The sequence below is a fragment of the Polistes fuscatus genome, unplaced genomic scaffold (assembly GCF_010416935.1).
Source record: "Polistes fuscatus isolate 324 unplaced genomic scaffold, CU_Pfus_HIC Scaffold5, whole genome shotgun sequence".
NCBI lineage: Eukaryota > Metazoa > Arthropoda > Insecta > Hymenoptera > Vespidae > Polistes > Polistes fuscatus.
The window spans coordinates 3,249,904-3,264,376 of NW_025113129.1; the positions used below are offsets into that span (position 1 = coordinate 3,249,904).

The window sequence follows — 14,473 nt, forward strand, 5'->3', positions numbered from 1 at the left end:
AAACATGATACGTGTTAATTATTTTCTATTAAAAGTTTAACAATACGTTATAAATTTGTATATGTATATATAACGATTCACACGAGACTAAAGTTATAAATATGTTAATTTATTGTGTCTATTCATTTTGACTTACAATTAGTAGTTCCGATCAACGCCATATTGGATTTGGATGTATCTTAAAAATAATCTGAAATTTAAGAGCGTTCCAATGGCCTTTGTACTTACGTTGGAACGAGCTCGTCGCAAGCAGGACAAAGAAGAAAGACGGGCGGACTAGTAAAAACCAGTTTTTCGGCCATCTTCAGAGTCTCCTCAAGTGTATACTTCTCTCGGACATCGGAAACTCCTGGTGATTTGCCGTTTCGTGGGATAATCTCATTGTCGCTTTAAAAGAAAGTCAAGTTTCAACGAGTCGTTAAGTTTTTTTTACAGAAAAACTATCATCACTCCTCAAAGAACTTGGCGCGTTCTTATTTTTGTCTCTCTTTTACTTTTGATTATTTTGATCTTTCTTTCTCTCTCTTACTCTTTTACTCTTTCTATTTCTCTCTCTCTTTCTTTCTTTCTTTCTTTTTTTTTTACTGCGAGAAGAGAGTTCTTTCACGTACACGTCATCGACGTAGCACGAGCTACGAAGAAGGGAACAAAAGATTCGTTCGCACGAACGTTACAAGATCTTTCTTTCTATCTTTTACCTCTATCTCTATTTAACGAACGCCTTCTTCTTTCCGATAACATCGTTGCATCTACATATATACAGTGTGTAAATTTTATATTTCAGTTATATCGTTGAATAACTCAGGTCTTATCCGAAACAACTAAACGTTTGTTTTTAAGAAAATATATATATATATAAAGAATTTTTTATTATAAAATAAAACTATAGTAGTTCGAGATTATATATGCATTTACAAGAAGGGGAGTAGTTTAAGGCACGAGATTTAATCTCAAATATTAAAAAATAAATATTTTTATGTATTTCGTTTTAGTATCTGCTTATAAGTGCACTATTTGTAAATTCGAAAACATAAAATATGTGTTTCTTTTTTTCATTTTAAGACCTTCCAAACTAAGTTTATCTAATCTCGAGATAAAGTTTCCCTATCGATTTATGGGATTATATTAGATTTTCTTCGAAAACTGTGTGAACAAAAAAAGAAAAATAATAAATACGGATAATCGGTGCTCATAGATCTCTTTTTTGTTTATCTCTTTCTATTCTTTCGAAAACAGACTTTTTTTTTATCGATTTTGAACGTACCACGTTGAAACGTGTACACGGGAAACTGTGATAGAAAAAATTCATTTTTCAACTCCTCGAACTTGAATTATTGCATTATAGTGTTTTAAACAAACGAAAATTATTCTTACGAATAATAATCGTGACGCTAGTTTATTTTATTTTTCGTTTTATAATTTTCCAAGAGAAACTAATATAATTTCTTCTAAATCAATAGAGAAACACTCTATCTATTTCGAGATTAGATAACCTTCGGCGTGGAAGACCTTAAAACGAAGAAACATATTTTATGTCTTCGGATTTACGATGATGCAGTATAGGCAAGTATTTAAATGAAATCGAAGAATATTTTTTCTATACTCGTGATCAAATTTATTTAATTATTTTCATGTTTAGTTAATCATATCACGAATAAAGGGATTTCACAAAGTATGGCTTTTGAGCAATAGAATATAAATAAAAATTAAATATATTAATAATATATTCAATCGAAAATAACTGTATACATATATAGATCAAATTAATTGAAAGATTTGCCCAACAATTATCCCTTTCTCTCCCTTTTCGATCCTAAACTCAATAATTTAGAAATACATTGTAAAAGTAACATAGGAAAGAAAGGAAGAAAAAATAAAAAAAGGAAAAGAAAAAGAAAGAGTTATAATTAAAGTAAGACAAAGTAGGAGAACAAGAGGTAAAGCAAAAGCAGTGGAATAACGTCACACGCACAAGCGCAACAGCTGTGTCGGCGCCGTAAGATCGCGCGACTCCGTGGAACGCGTGTCGCGTGCCCCGTCGTGTACGGCCCTGACGGCTCGCGCGCGTCATTTGTCCTCGTCTCCCCCCACTCCTCGATACGAGTCGTCACGATCGCCGCCGTCTTCGGCCGAGCAAGAGCGTCGCGTGGCGAAGCCTCCCCTCTCCTTCCAATGTCCCCCCCACCACTGTCCAACTACCAATACCATTATCGTTGGCGCGCATCTTCCCCCTCTCTCTGTCAATCCCTTTCGTCACGCATACGCGCATGCCCACACATATTTACGCGCGCGCGTGTGCGCGCGAGCGCACATACGTGCACACCATTGCCGAAAGCAACCGCGCTTCGCTTTACGCCGCTTTCGTGGTCGACTTTATCGTCGGGTTACCGTTTACGCGCTCGTATCGCTACGGCGCGTCATTTGTTCGAATAATCCTACCTGTGAGCTGATTCCCCGTGGCGAAAGCTCAACGAATGTATCTTTTAACATCTATAGGGTGTCCTACAATTACTACTAATCCTTACATCTATCTATTCCATTTATATATGAGAATTTATTTTTAATATAGTTCCAATAATAACGATTAAATATAAATAGATTTTTATTCTAATTTTCAGTACTAGTAGTGTTTCTATGTCTCCTCACTATGCGTCTTCTTATAATTCGATTGATACGAAGATTCGTTTAAACGTAACAGTTGTAGGTTGTAGATCTCAATTCTTAAATATGACATCTGAAGTTTCTCGTTTTTTTTTTCTTCGCAATATTAACTGCATACTTTACTCTCTTTACATGTTGTAATTAGCTTCAAGGATACTGAGAAGTTACGTTCTTTTGGATTGAAAAATCGACCGGGCGCCAGTCGACTCTCCTCCTATGCTGATGACGTCATACATACGGAAAGCCGATTTTTGCTACGGATAGTAGCACGTATGTATGTATGTATGTATGTATTTATATGCTACATATATACATATATATACATACTTGACTAAGCTCGCATCTTCCTATCTCTTGTTAGCTAGATTTCCACTTTTTCTCTCTCTCTCTCTCTCTATCTTTCTCTATTTTACTCTGTTTCACGTGTCTTTCACTCGACCTCGAAAAATCGGTGCAACTTATGTTAGTATCCCACCTCACCTCTCTTTTTCTCTTTCTTCCGTGATGTTTTTTTTTTTTTCAAAACAACGACTCTCAACCTCGTCGACTCGTGCTAATAATAATGATAAGTATAATCAAGAAGAAGGAAAAGAGTAGTACACTCATGTACAACGGAAGTTTCTGTTTTTTTCTTTCTTTATTTCTTTCTTTCCTTTTCTCTTTATGTGAACTTGTATCTTGAGCCAATCGAGAGAGAGACGTGCTCACGAAAACGAGCTTTGTTCATGTCCATATGTACACACATACATACATGCATACGTACATATACATTTATTCCTTTTTCCCTATCGAAGTTGGATTGCGTCATCCTGGAAGATGGACTAGGGGAATGATAAAAAATAAAAATAAACAACTACGTCACGTAGTCCGAGAATCATTAGCGTAGCAGTGTCACGTACAATGACTCTTATACATACGTGCATCATCTTACTTACGAATGAATAATATTTATTTGCAACAAATAAATTATTTTTTGACGTTTAATATACAATGTACATACACTATACAGTGTCGTATCAAAATACTGATACTGATTAACCTTTATTTTATAATATTCTATATATAAATCTACAATAATTACAATTCTTTACTTAATTTTCTTCAAATTTTTCGAGTTTTAAGTTTATATTTCAAGTCACGGAGAGATTAAGTGGTCCTACTATCAGGAAAAATAATAAAAAAATAAGGGGACTATTTTTGTTTCGACTTTAGACTTGATAGATATAATAGATAAAAAAAAAAGAAAAAAATAAAGAAAATTAAATAAACAATCGTGCATTTAACAGATTTTACAAAGAATGTTATCGAAAAACTACATTCAAGTTTCTGTCAATAATTTTGATCGACGTCGTATATCGTAAGTTAGATAAATTTGTATTAAACTAAAAATGTATTTAGTAATGTCAAAACAAAGTAAATATTGATTCTTCCAAACGAGTTATCGAAAATGATTGAAAAGAAGAACTTATATAGAAATATTTTCAAAGCATGGTGAAACACACACATTTCGCTTTATCTTCTCTCTCATCTCGTATTTCCATCCTTCTCTCTCTCTCCCTCTCTTTATCTCCCACTCTTTCTCGGTATCGGCAATGTGTGTGTGTGCGCGCGCGCGCTTGTGTGTGTGTCGTCGCTTTTATATTCCAACCACTCCCGCACGAGGGCGCGCATTCTATTCCAGATGTTCGGCAATGCCGACAAACTTCCCCCACCACCGAACGATTAGCCGGCGCGGTGGCGTGCGAGAAGGATAAGGAGGAGGAGGAGGGGGGGGTATTCGTCTGTCTCACGGCTAAAAGACGACCGCGAACGAATGAACGAACAAACGAAGGAACGATGGAACGAAGGAACGAAGGAACAACGAACGAAGGAACGATACCCTCAAAACAATTTTCCTTTTCCTCTATACTCGTACGTCATATCTCTGTCTTTACTAGTGCTTCGTATTACATTTCGTCGTCCATATTCGTCTATCTTCGTTTATTTCCGTTTTACCTAAAAATCACTTAACGCCGCGTCATCGTATCGTACGTAGGTAGAGCAATGAACGAAATCAGTTCGTGGTAATCTACTACAAGGAAAACGATGACGTTAAAGAGCCCAGCGCAGTTGGGGAGGGGGGATTGGGTATTACTACAGATGGAGGGGAGTAGACAAATATCTGGGAGAAGGGGAAAAGAACGTGACGATGCGGCACGAGTTCTCTCTTGCAACGTAAATACAACACGCGTCTCTCTCTCTCTCTCTTTCTCTCTCTCCCTCTCTTTCATCCGTTTGAAGGTTCGTAAACGCGTTGACCCTGTAATGAAAACACATTGCCACGTAACGTCGTAATTAATTTATCAAAGTATATCTATCTCTCTCTTTGTCGTCTCTTCGTCGATATTTCCTTTAGAATCGATTGATAAAGTTCGATCGTAAAAGATTAAAGTTTCTAATCGTGATTAAAGAAAATCGTCACTGCATTCTACGAAAGCTCTCGTTGCGTAATGAATGAAACGCAGTCGGTAAAACAGTTCTCCTTTTTATCGACCGATTCTCATTCTTTCTTTGATACCGAACGGATTTAATCGTTTTCGATGAAAACAGTATGTCACGCGATAATGTAAGTAAATGTTCCTTTTTCTTTTTTCTTTTTATCATTCGATCGAACTCGATCGATCTATTATACACATATTTGCTCGTTAAATTTGATATGTGTATTATTAGGTCGTTCCAAAAGTCTTTTACTTTCTCTTACAATTATTAGTACGTCTTACACGTGCATAATATTTAGTATTTTTTAGAGATTATTTAATTGAGTTATATACGATAAATTTTGTTCCGTTATCTTATTATTTTGCATTTAAAAATTTCTACAATTTCATATTCCTCGACACAACCTTAATCCCTTTGCTCTTATACGACCTTTGTACTTTATCGTGTCTCACCCTTTACTCTTACGTTCGATAATAATTATAGTTCGAATTGACATTTCGAGTTTTTATATGTCAACGTGTAAATTCGAGCTTTCGTACAATAAAAAATATATTTTCTTTATTTTTTAACAAGAAAAATAGCAATCACAAGATCCTACATTATCATCTTTTATGTGTTGTTCGTTGTAGTAGTGGTGGTGGTGGTGTGCGTGGGTATCTTATTTTTTCAAATTACATATGCATATATGAATACTTCTTATTTTATTTTTGTGTTTTTTTTTTTTTTTATTAACCATTAAAGAGTTATCACTTTGTAATATACCTGTTGCTACATATACAACGTAGGTCGTAGGGGGACGATTTTCATCCCTGACCTATCACAGTGCATTTATGCGTCAAGCAGGGCGTGACGTCCAACGCGGACGAAATTTAAATCTCGTGGGCGTTCTCACGCTACTAGCGTATTGGTTTCCATGGTAACTGGTCATGGTGGGTGGCCATGGTGACCATGATTTCATTGTTGTGACGTCACTAGCATTGTAAGGACACGTGCTATTCCCTCTCTCTCTCTCTCTTTATTTCTTTCTTGTTCTTGCAACTTAAACATTTTCCATTAACGATTTTTTCCTCTTGACGTAGTTTTTAACTTTGACGTAATAAAAATCCGTAAACGAGGGTAAAAGAAAGAGCCGACCTTTTTACGTAATCCCACGATGGCGACACTCGATGTAACTGAAAATAAATGCTTATTCACAAATGCATATATGAAAACATATACGTATATTAATTAGTCGTTTTTTTAACTATATGTATGTATAATATATATAATATATATAAAAATATATTGATATATATAATATGTATATCATCGAAGGAAAAAAAAAAAACGAGAACGTTCTTATTATTGTACGCCTTCGCACGACCTTGACATTTTCTTGACATCTTTTGTGATTACTTTGTGACGATGACAATTGTTGAATGCGTTTCAACGTACAACGTCTGCCATCTTTCATCGATTTTAATGGTTCATTCAATTTCTGCGTGTAGGCGCTTTTATAATGTATTACGATATAATTGTTATCGGCTATACTCGAAGCATCTTTTAAATTATTCATAATAACTAATGAATTTCACATTCATATTATGAATAAGGTATTTGAAAAGATTTTTTCAAAGTTTTTTTTATATTATGTTATATATCACTTTAAATGAATTCAATTTGTTTCAATATACAAAAGTCGGAATGACAAAATAAGTATTTGGATATTATTTTATAAATTTCTTTTATTTTTATTTTTTTCTACGCGAAATTGATCAATAAGTGGAACGGTATTGTAAAGATTCAGATGTAGTATTTGATTTTAATGTTTTCTAAGAATAATATTTTCTTTTAATGGACATTTAATTATATATTAGTTTATAGATAGGATTAATAATATATATATATGTAAAGTTCTTTCCCATTGATGCATATGCGCATGTGTGAGCTTTTTTTTATATTGAAACAACCCTTCCCCTCATAATCGGTAAAATATATATTCAAGAACTTGTTCATAGATGGCGGTAAGTATTGGTTAAGTAGTTTCAGATGGCGCCATTGTCGTAAACAGATAACGAGCGTTCTTCTTACTAAAACAGTTGTCTCTAACCTCTAGCCAACAAAATTTCGTAAAAAAATTAATTCAAGTTATTATTTAATATTATTACTATTTTAATAAGTGAAATAAAATGTTGAACGTCGGAGGAAAGTTGGCAAGAATAATTGTTCGAAGTTATGCTACGAAATCCAATGAAATTGGAAATCTTGTTAAAGTAAGTAATATATACTATAAGAGGTTATAAATATAAGATTTGCGATTGAATTTAATAGTTGTTATATCATCAATTTATTTTTATATGTTTTAATTTGGTATTAAGATGGTCGATGAGAAGAATCGAACTTAGGCTATGCAAAACTTGGCAAAAGTTTTTCTTTAATTATATGTTGAATTAATTATATGTAGAATGTGCCATTGCAATTAATGATACAGAAGGGGATATCTATTATATTTTGTTATTTAATATCTTACAGAAAAATAAAGTTGTTGTCTTTATGAAAGGCATACCGGAAGATCCAAGATGCGGTTTTAGTAATGCTGTAGTTCAGATATTTAGAATGCACGGCGTTACTTATGATGCTCATGACGTTCTTCAAGACGAAGATCTTAGACAAGGTTTGTATAAATAATAATTTATTTTAACCTTTAATATTTATAAAAATATATATATGTATATATATATCTATCTCCCGCTTACAAGTTTTGGAATAGTTACATATTAATACATTATTAACCGATAACAAATTTAGGTATTAAAGAATATTCAAAGTGGCCAACAATACCGCAGGTATTTATCAATGGAGATTTTGTTGGCGGCTGCGATATTTTATTAGAAATGCATAAAAATGGTGAACTAGTAGAAGAATTGAAGAAAGTAGGTATTAAAAGCGCCTTGTTGGAGAAAGAAGATGCTTCTGAAAACGAAGCTACAAAATCCAAAGATTAGAAAGTGATCTTCTATTTATTGTAAATAAGACCGATGTGTGTAAACTGTTTTTCTCATAAAACAAACGTTTTTTTGTTATAATAAATATTCTTCTTTTCAATTCTTTTAGCTCGCATCAGTATAGTCCTTGCGCGAAAAGGATGGAAACAAGATGTGAATTTGAATTTAAACAAAAATTTATGCCTTTGTCTATTCGATACGTAGAAATCACATATTCTGTAGTTCTTTTCTTAAAATTTTCCCAGCTGAACTTTTAGGAATTTCGTTGATGAACTGTACATGTCCTATTTGTTTGTAATTGGAAACCTGTTTAGCAACAAAGTTTTTTACGTCTTCTGGATTAACGGTAACTCCTTTTTTCGGTACTATAAAAGCTTTTGGAATTTCGCCATATTTGTCGTGAGGAACGCCAATTACAGCAACGTCAGCGATAACGTCCAAACTTCTAATAATATTCTCCAATTCTGCAGGTGCTACTTGAAAACCTTTTACTTTGATCAATTCTTTGGAGCGTCCTTCAATGTAGATGTATCCTAGGTAAATTTTAAATTGATCAATATAATAATTAACATAAGGATTATAATGATTATATAATTTCTTATATAATTAATACCTAATTCATCATATTTTCCTACGTCTCCAGTTTTCATCCAATCACCATCCATAATATCTCGAGTTGCTTGAGGATTTTTATAGTAACCTTTCATTACTTGTGGTCCCTTAACATAGATTTCTCCAATTTCATTTGGTCCAACGTTAATACTTTTATCATCTTTGTATTTGACAAAACGTAATTGTGTGTTAGATATAGGAGAACCTACTGCATTGGCAGGAGCAGTTTTACTTAGTGTTATTAATGGACTGGTTTCAGTCATACCGTACCTATAAATACATCAAAAAAAACTTTCATTTACAATCTTTTTTTTTTTTTTGAATCGTTATCGCATTGATGTATATTCTTACCCTTGCAAAAATTGCACCTTGTCGCTGATACGTTCACGAAATTTATTAATAGTATCTGTCCCTATTGGTGCAGCTCCTGATACAACAAACCTTACATGTTCAACATGCCTTGATGTAATCTGTTCATTATTAACCATCATTTGTACGATCGGTGGTACCAAGTATAGCAATGTCGGTTTATAATTTTCAAGGATTTTTATATAATCTTTTACTGAAAATTGCGGTAGGCACACTAATTTGGCGCCTGTTCTATAAATATGAATTAGTTTATAATAATAACTCAAGTATTTTAGATATCTAATATAATTGTTAATGTTAGGTAAAATTTTGTTAGTAGAGGCAAATATTTCGATAGTTGAACGTACCGATGCCAATGCGTTATTAATCTAATCGATAAATTATTTGGGATGTTTAAAATTCAATAAAAAAATAAATGTACCTTAAATAATTACAAATAAGGGGAATTAAGGCATATACATGAAAGAAAGGTAGTACCAATGGTACAGTATCTTGCATCGTTTCAGTAGTCTCTATACCAAGTGCAATTTCTGGATTACTCGTTTGAAGTAAATTTGCAACAATGTTCCTGAAAGAATCATGATATAGACAACGAATGAAATATACAAATGCTTATAAACGTACAATACTTATGGATTTACCTGTGCGTTAATTGTACACCTTTAGGTAACCCAGTGGTACCACTAGAATATAGTAAAAAAACGTCATCCTCGGGATTGATACTAATCTTTTGATTTTTCGAAAATTCTTCGATACCTTCTTTCATTAAATCATTCAAATTTATCGTACCCGAAGGTATAGGTCCACCACCATCGTTAACTACTACAATTGGTAATTTGATTTTTGAATTATTTTCAATGCTCTTCTTTATAGTAGGATATATCAAAGGATTGGTGAAGATCGCCGAAGTTTCGGAATCTCGAATTTGTTTCATTATTTCAGTGCCGGTCCATATGGGATTCATCGTTGTTATCTAAAAGAATAAAAGAGATAAACAAAAAAAAATAAATTTAAATAAAAAAAAATAAAAAAATTCATTATTATTTCTTTTTTTTTTTTTTTTTTTTTTTTTATGGAAAATAATAATCCAATCGATTTTATTGTTCAATTATAAAAATAATGCATCTAATTTGAATATTACATTTGAAAAAGTTATGATAATATATAAAAGTTTTGAACAATTACGAACAAAAAAAAAAATGGTAAGAAAAAATATACAATTATAATATTTACGTACACGAAGGCCAGCTTCAATAGCAGCTAGTACAATGATAGCATACTCGGGAATATTAGGCAAAATAATAGCTACGGTATCGTACTGCAAAAGTTTAGATTTACGTAACGACGTTGCCAATCGGTCTACGTGTTTTCTCAGTTGTTGATAATTATACGATCTGCCAGTGATTCCACATTCCTGGATAATAAATAATTGTAAATAATTTTATCAAGTTAATCTTGGGTGTATCTTTGAATTAAAAAAAATTTTCATTCAATTATAATCATTTTTTTTTATTTTTACTTTTTTTTATTTTTTTTTATTTTTTTTTTATATATACCACATATACATAATAGAATTAATAATAATAATAATAATAATAATAATAATAATAAATGAAACGTTTAGTATTTTTTATAAATTATAAATGACATTTTTTCATTCCTTGGAACTTCATTTCCCTATTTTTCATTTAAAATCTGGAACACCAAGTATATTTTGTACGTTGTTGAGAAAAATATAATATGAAAGTATTCTTTAAAATTTACGTTATTGACCAAACCGTTGAATACAATAATAAATGATAAATATTATCAAGCCGAATGATTCGTATATTTTACTCATAACATTCTTACATTTATACAGTTGAAATGAATCCACAAACGAGAATCAACGAAGTATGCTTTTATCGAGTTAATGTATCTTTTAATTAATCGTGAGGTCATATTAGGTTGTTTGTAATCATGCGTGCTTATCTTTTGTTCATTTATGACATGAATTTTAATCGTCTCACAATTATTTCGAATTATTTTTACAATTGCATTTGCATAGAAATATTTTGAACTTTCGAACGAATCATTTATTTGATCAACTAGAAAATCCGATGAAAATTTGACCGTGAAAATTCGTGACGCAAATCATTTTCTAACGCATGAAAATAGAACAACGCATTGTATCGCGATTTTATATCGTACCATTTTGCTTTTAATAATCTCTACTTCTATGCAATTTTTATTAATTTTTTCTACATTATAAAATTATACGACAAATTCGATATAAAAAAATTAATTAATCTCGAGTCCAAAGTTTGAAATATAAAATAACTTCATTTGCATCTGGAAATAGATTTTTATCGTGTTTTATAAAATATATCTTTGAATCATTTTAAATACGAGTAACATGATTTTTCGAACGTATATGTATTTTTTTTTTGATCTCTTAAGTTAATTAAATAATTTACATCTTTTTTTCCTAATTGACTTTTGTACCTAGTTACGTAATCCTCGATGCTAAGCAACATCAACTATGCTAAATTAGAAAGTCAAACAGATGGTCTTATAATAAACGAAATACACGTTTTCATTTTTGAGATCGAAGTAACGAAGAAACACACGGAAGGTTTAAACAATTGCGATTGTTGTTAATTTTCGATTAATTTCAATGAATTTCATTGGCATCGAGAAATTCAATTTATCGAGAAATAAATTTATTAATCGTCCGAATTACGAACAATTTTCTTTCAATTCTCGATAATTTGCATTTTAAAATAGTTGCAACATCGTTTTGAATATTTAATCATTAACAGGAATATTTTTATTTTATCGAATAATTTAACGCGAATAAATTTACATTATTTCATTAACATTATTCGTTTATTCGCACTTATTTTATTATATTCAATTAATAATCTCAAAAAAAGAGGTGTGTTTTTTTATATAAAGATTTTTATATTAATTATAATAAGAAAATGCACAATTAACAAAATATAATTGTCATCAGTTTATAAAATATTCATATGAGAAATGATTTATTTTCTCATTGAAACGCGTTTGAAAACACACAACCTTTTTGTTTTCTTTCGCAAGGAGAAAGAAAAACTGTGCAAAGAGAAGAAAAAAAACAGGTAAATATAGAAGAGTTAGTGAATCATCTGAACATATATATATATATAAATAGAATAAATCATTCTGATGTATTAAACAATAATTATGTTTCTACATTGTTTCAAATGTTTGAGTTTAATATTTTATTTGAATTGAGTATGTTTTCAAATGTATATAATATATTTATATTTTTATACATAAAAAAAAATTAAATAAAAATTTAAAAAAAAAAAATAAATTTTTTTTTTTTTTTTTTTTTTTTATTTTTATTTTTTTTTTTTTTTTTTTTTATTTTTTATTATTATTATTATTATTATTATTTTATTATTATTATATGTATATTATATGTATATTCTATATATATATATATAGATTTCATTTGTGTATAACATATATAATTATTGAAAGAAAAATAGATTATGGTATATCAAGAATGATAGTGCATAGATAAAAATAATGAACGACGACGATATTATTTTATCAACGAGACAATTTGATAATACTAATGTCAGTTTACATGAAGATACGTTAGAACAAAATAATTGATACTCCAATGCTTATGCAGAAACTAATGCAAATGCATTTAACCATAAGTATTGCATTGGAATAGATAAACAAAATCTAAACGAAATAAATATACGAAAAAAAAAACAAAATAAATGTTCATATTCTTCAATCATTATGCAAATATTCGTGTTTTTTTACTTAAAAAATGTCTTAATATTTAATCGAGATTTATGAGAATTAGTATTTTCATTCTTACAAAACGATTTATCGAAATTGATGTTTTATTCATTCAGAATAATCTATGCATTATTATAATACATTATGCATATGTACGATCAAAGTGTTTAACGTGTTCATTTTGTAAAATGAACCGGGAATGAGTACGTAAAATGCTGAATTCTGTAAACAACGTGTATAATTGTTTACGATATTTCACGATTAGCTCGAATAATTGATATAATTGTCACGTTTCTTTGAAGTAACGTGCTGATATTCATTTTATCTTTATCTTTCATTGCTCGTATTCTGTTTATTATCTACATTCCGTTAGTTTTATCTTTATCTGTTATCTTTTCAAAGTATTCTCCACGTATATTTTTCCCACAGTATTTTCCCATAATATTTGTGAATACTTTTTAATTTAATAAACATTAATAAAATATCATTTTCCTGTTGCACTATCGTCACCTATTAGTACACAAGAAGACACACGTATGTTTGAACGTGTAAGATTTGAATAAATTGATATCAACACATTTTCAATAGAAAAAGTGCATCTCCTGTAAAATAAAATTGATTACTCTTGGTTATGCACAAAACGCCCACGCACGTTAAACGCATTGACCGTAACACATATATTAATCATTTGTAACCTTGGATTATTTATAAATTCGTATTCATATTTTATGCATTTTTCAATGCATCAATTGCTAATCGGTTGATACAAATTACAGATTTTTAAATGTAAATGTCCAATGAATTTGAACAAAAAATTCGTGACGAGGGATAGGGGAGTGTGTGTGTGTGTGTGTGTGGGTGGGGGGGGTTACTCAGTTTATATTTAAAATAAATGAAATACTCACTATTGCAGTTTATTTCGACCACTTATCCACATTTTGCCACATTATTTCGTGTAACAATACATTTTCGTATCCGTGTATATCCGAGTACGGACTGTTTACAATATTATTATGCGTAATGTGTTTGAAATGAATTTGTCCTTTCGAAGAATAATTGGAAAGTAATCTTGCCAGACGAACATTAACGTGATGATCACCATTGTAATATAATTTGTCGATTGATCGAAATAAATTCGCGCGCATTTGTCTTGAAACTAACGAACGATACACGGACATGATTTTTCCTTATTACAAATTCTTTTTTTTTCTTATAATAAAATCACACGATAATATATATATATATAGCAATAAAAATTTAACAATAATAATAATAATTATTATTATTATTGTTATTTGAAAATAAAAATAAAAACGGTAAGGTAAAAATTTCGTAATCGATGATCGATCGATTTTGAGGTAAAAATAATAATCGATCGATATTTATTAATAAAAAAATGTTATTGTATATATATATATATATATATCTATATATGTGTGTGTGTATTTTTAATTAATTCAAAATTTTCCGACGCGTGGTTACGTGTTTGATTCGTTAAATTATTGCGACTCGCGAGGAAAAACTACGTCATTGCTGCGCACGGTCTGATTCTTCAACTGACTTGTGAGCAACAAATTGTAATTCAC

General features: G+C 30.6%; 2 protein-coding genes and 1 long non-coding RNA gene across 5 annotated transcripts; 1 reads left to right on the forward strand and 2 right to left on the reverse strand.

Annotated features, from left to right (window-relative positions):
• Positions 1 to 699: 699 nt before the first annotated feature.
• LOC122522034 lies at positions 700 to 2,125 on the reverse strand. Its single transcript, XR_006304975.1, has 2 exons — positions 1,973 to 2,125; positions 700 to 749 (listed from the first exon to the last, which is right to left on the reverse strand). It is a non-coding gene; the product is annotated as an uncharacterized LOC122522034 (long non-coding RNA).
• Positions 2,126 to 7,180: 5,055 nt separating this feature from the next.
• LOC122522036 (glutaredoxin-related protein 5, mitochondrial) lies at positions 7,181 to 8,701 on the forward strand. Of its 3 annotated transcripts, none has more exons than XR_006304976.1 (4): positions 7,181 to 7,391; positions 7,651 to 7,792; positions 7,927 to 8,469; positions 8,594 to 8,701. XR_006304976.1 is itself a non-coding variant. In XM_043642824.1 (4 exons), exons 1-3 carry the CDS (start codon positions 7,308 to 7,310, stop codon positions 8,121 to 8,123), a joined length of 423 nt encoding a protein of 140 aa, XP_043498759.1. In that variant the 5' UTR covers positions 7,181 to 7,307; the 3' UTR covers positions 8,124 to 8,158; positions 8,233 to 8,701. The 3 variants fall into 3 exon arrangements, 2 of the variants coding, with proteins under 2 accessions (XP_043498759.1, XP_043498758.1); XM_043642824.1 differs by having other exon boundaries at positions 7,927 to 8,158; positions 8,233 to 8,701; XM_043642823.1 differs by having other exon boundaries at positions 7,927 to 8,701.
• On the reverse strand, positions 8,120 to 14,473 carry LOC122522035 (4-coumarate--CoA ligase 1-like). Its single transcript, XM_043642822.1, is given in 8 exon segments — positions 8,120 to 8,656; positions 8,737 to 9,005; positions 9,087 to 9,335; positions 9,526 to 9,672; positions 9,746 to 10,077; positions 10,342 to 10,518; positions 13,793 to 14,043; positions 14,360 to 14,473. Coding segments are annotated over 7 exon segments (1,740 nt in total). The 5' UTR covers positions 14,033 to 14,043; positions 14,360 to 14,473; the 3' UTR covers positions 8,120 to 8,330.

Coding starts and splice junctions, on each gene's coding strand:
- LOC122522036 (XM_043642823.1), top strand. CDS start 7,308: ATGTTGAACGTCGGAGGAAAGTTGGCAAGAATAATTGTTCGAAGTTAT. Junction 7,392..7,650: donor AAATTGGAAATCTTGTTAAA/GTAAGTAATATA, acceptor AATATCTTACAG/AAAAATAAAGTTGTTGTCTT. Junction 7,793..7,926: donor AGACGAAGATCTTAGACAAG/GTTTGTATAAAT, acceptor TAACAAATTTAG/GTATTAAAGAATATTCAAAG.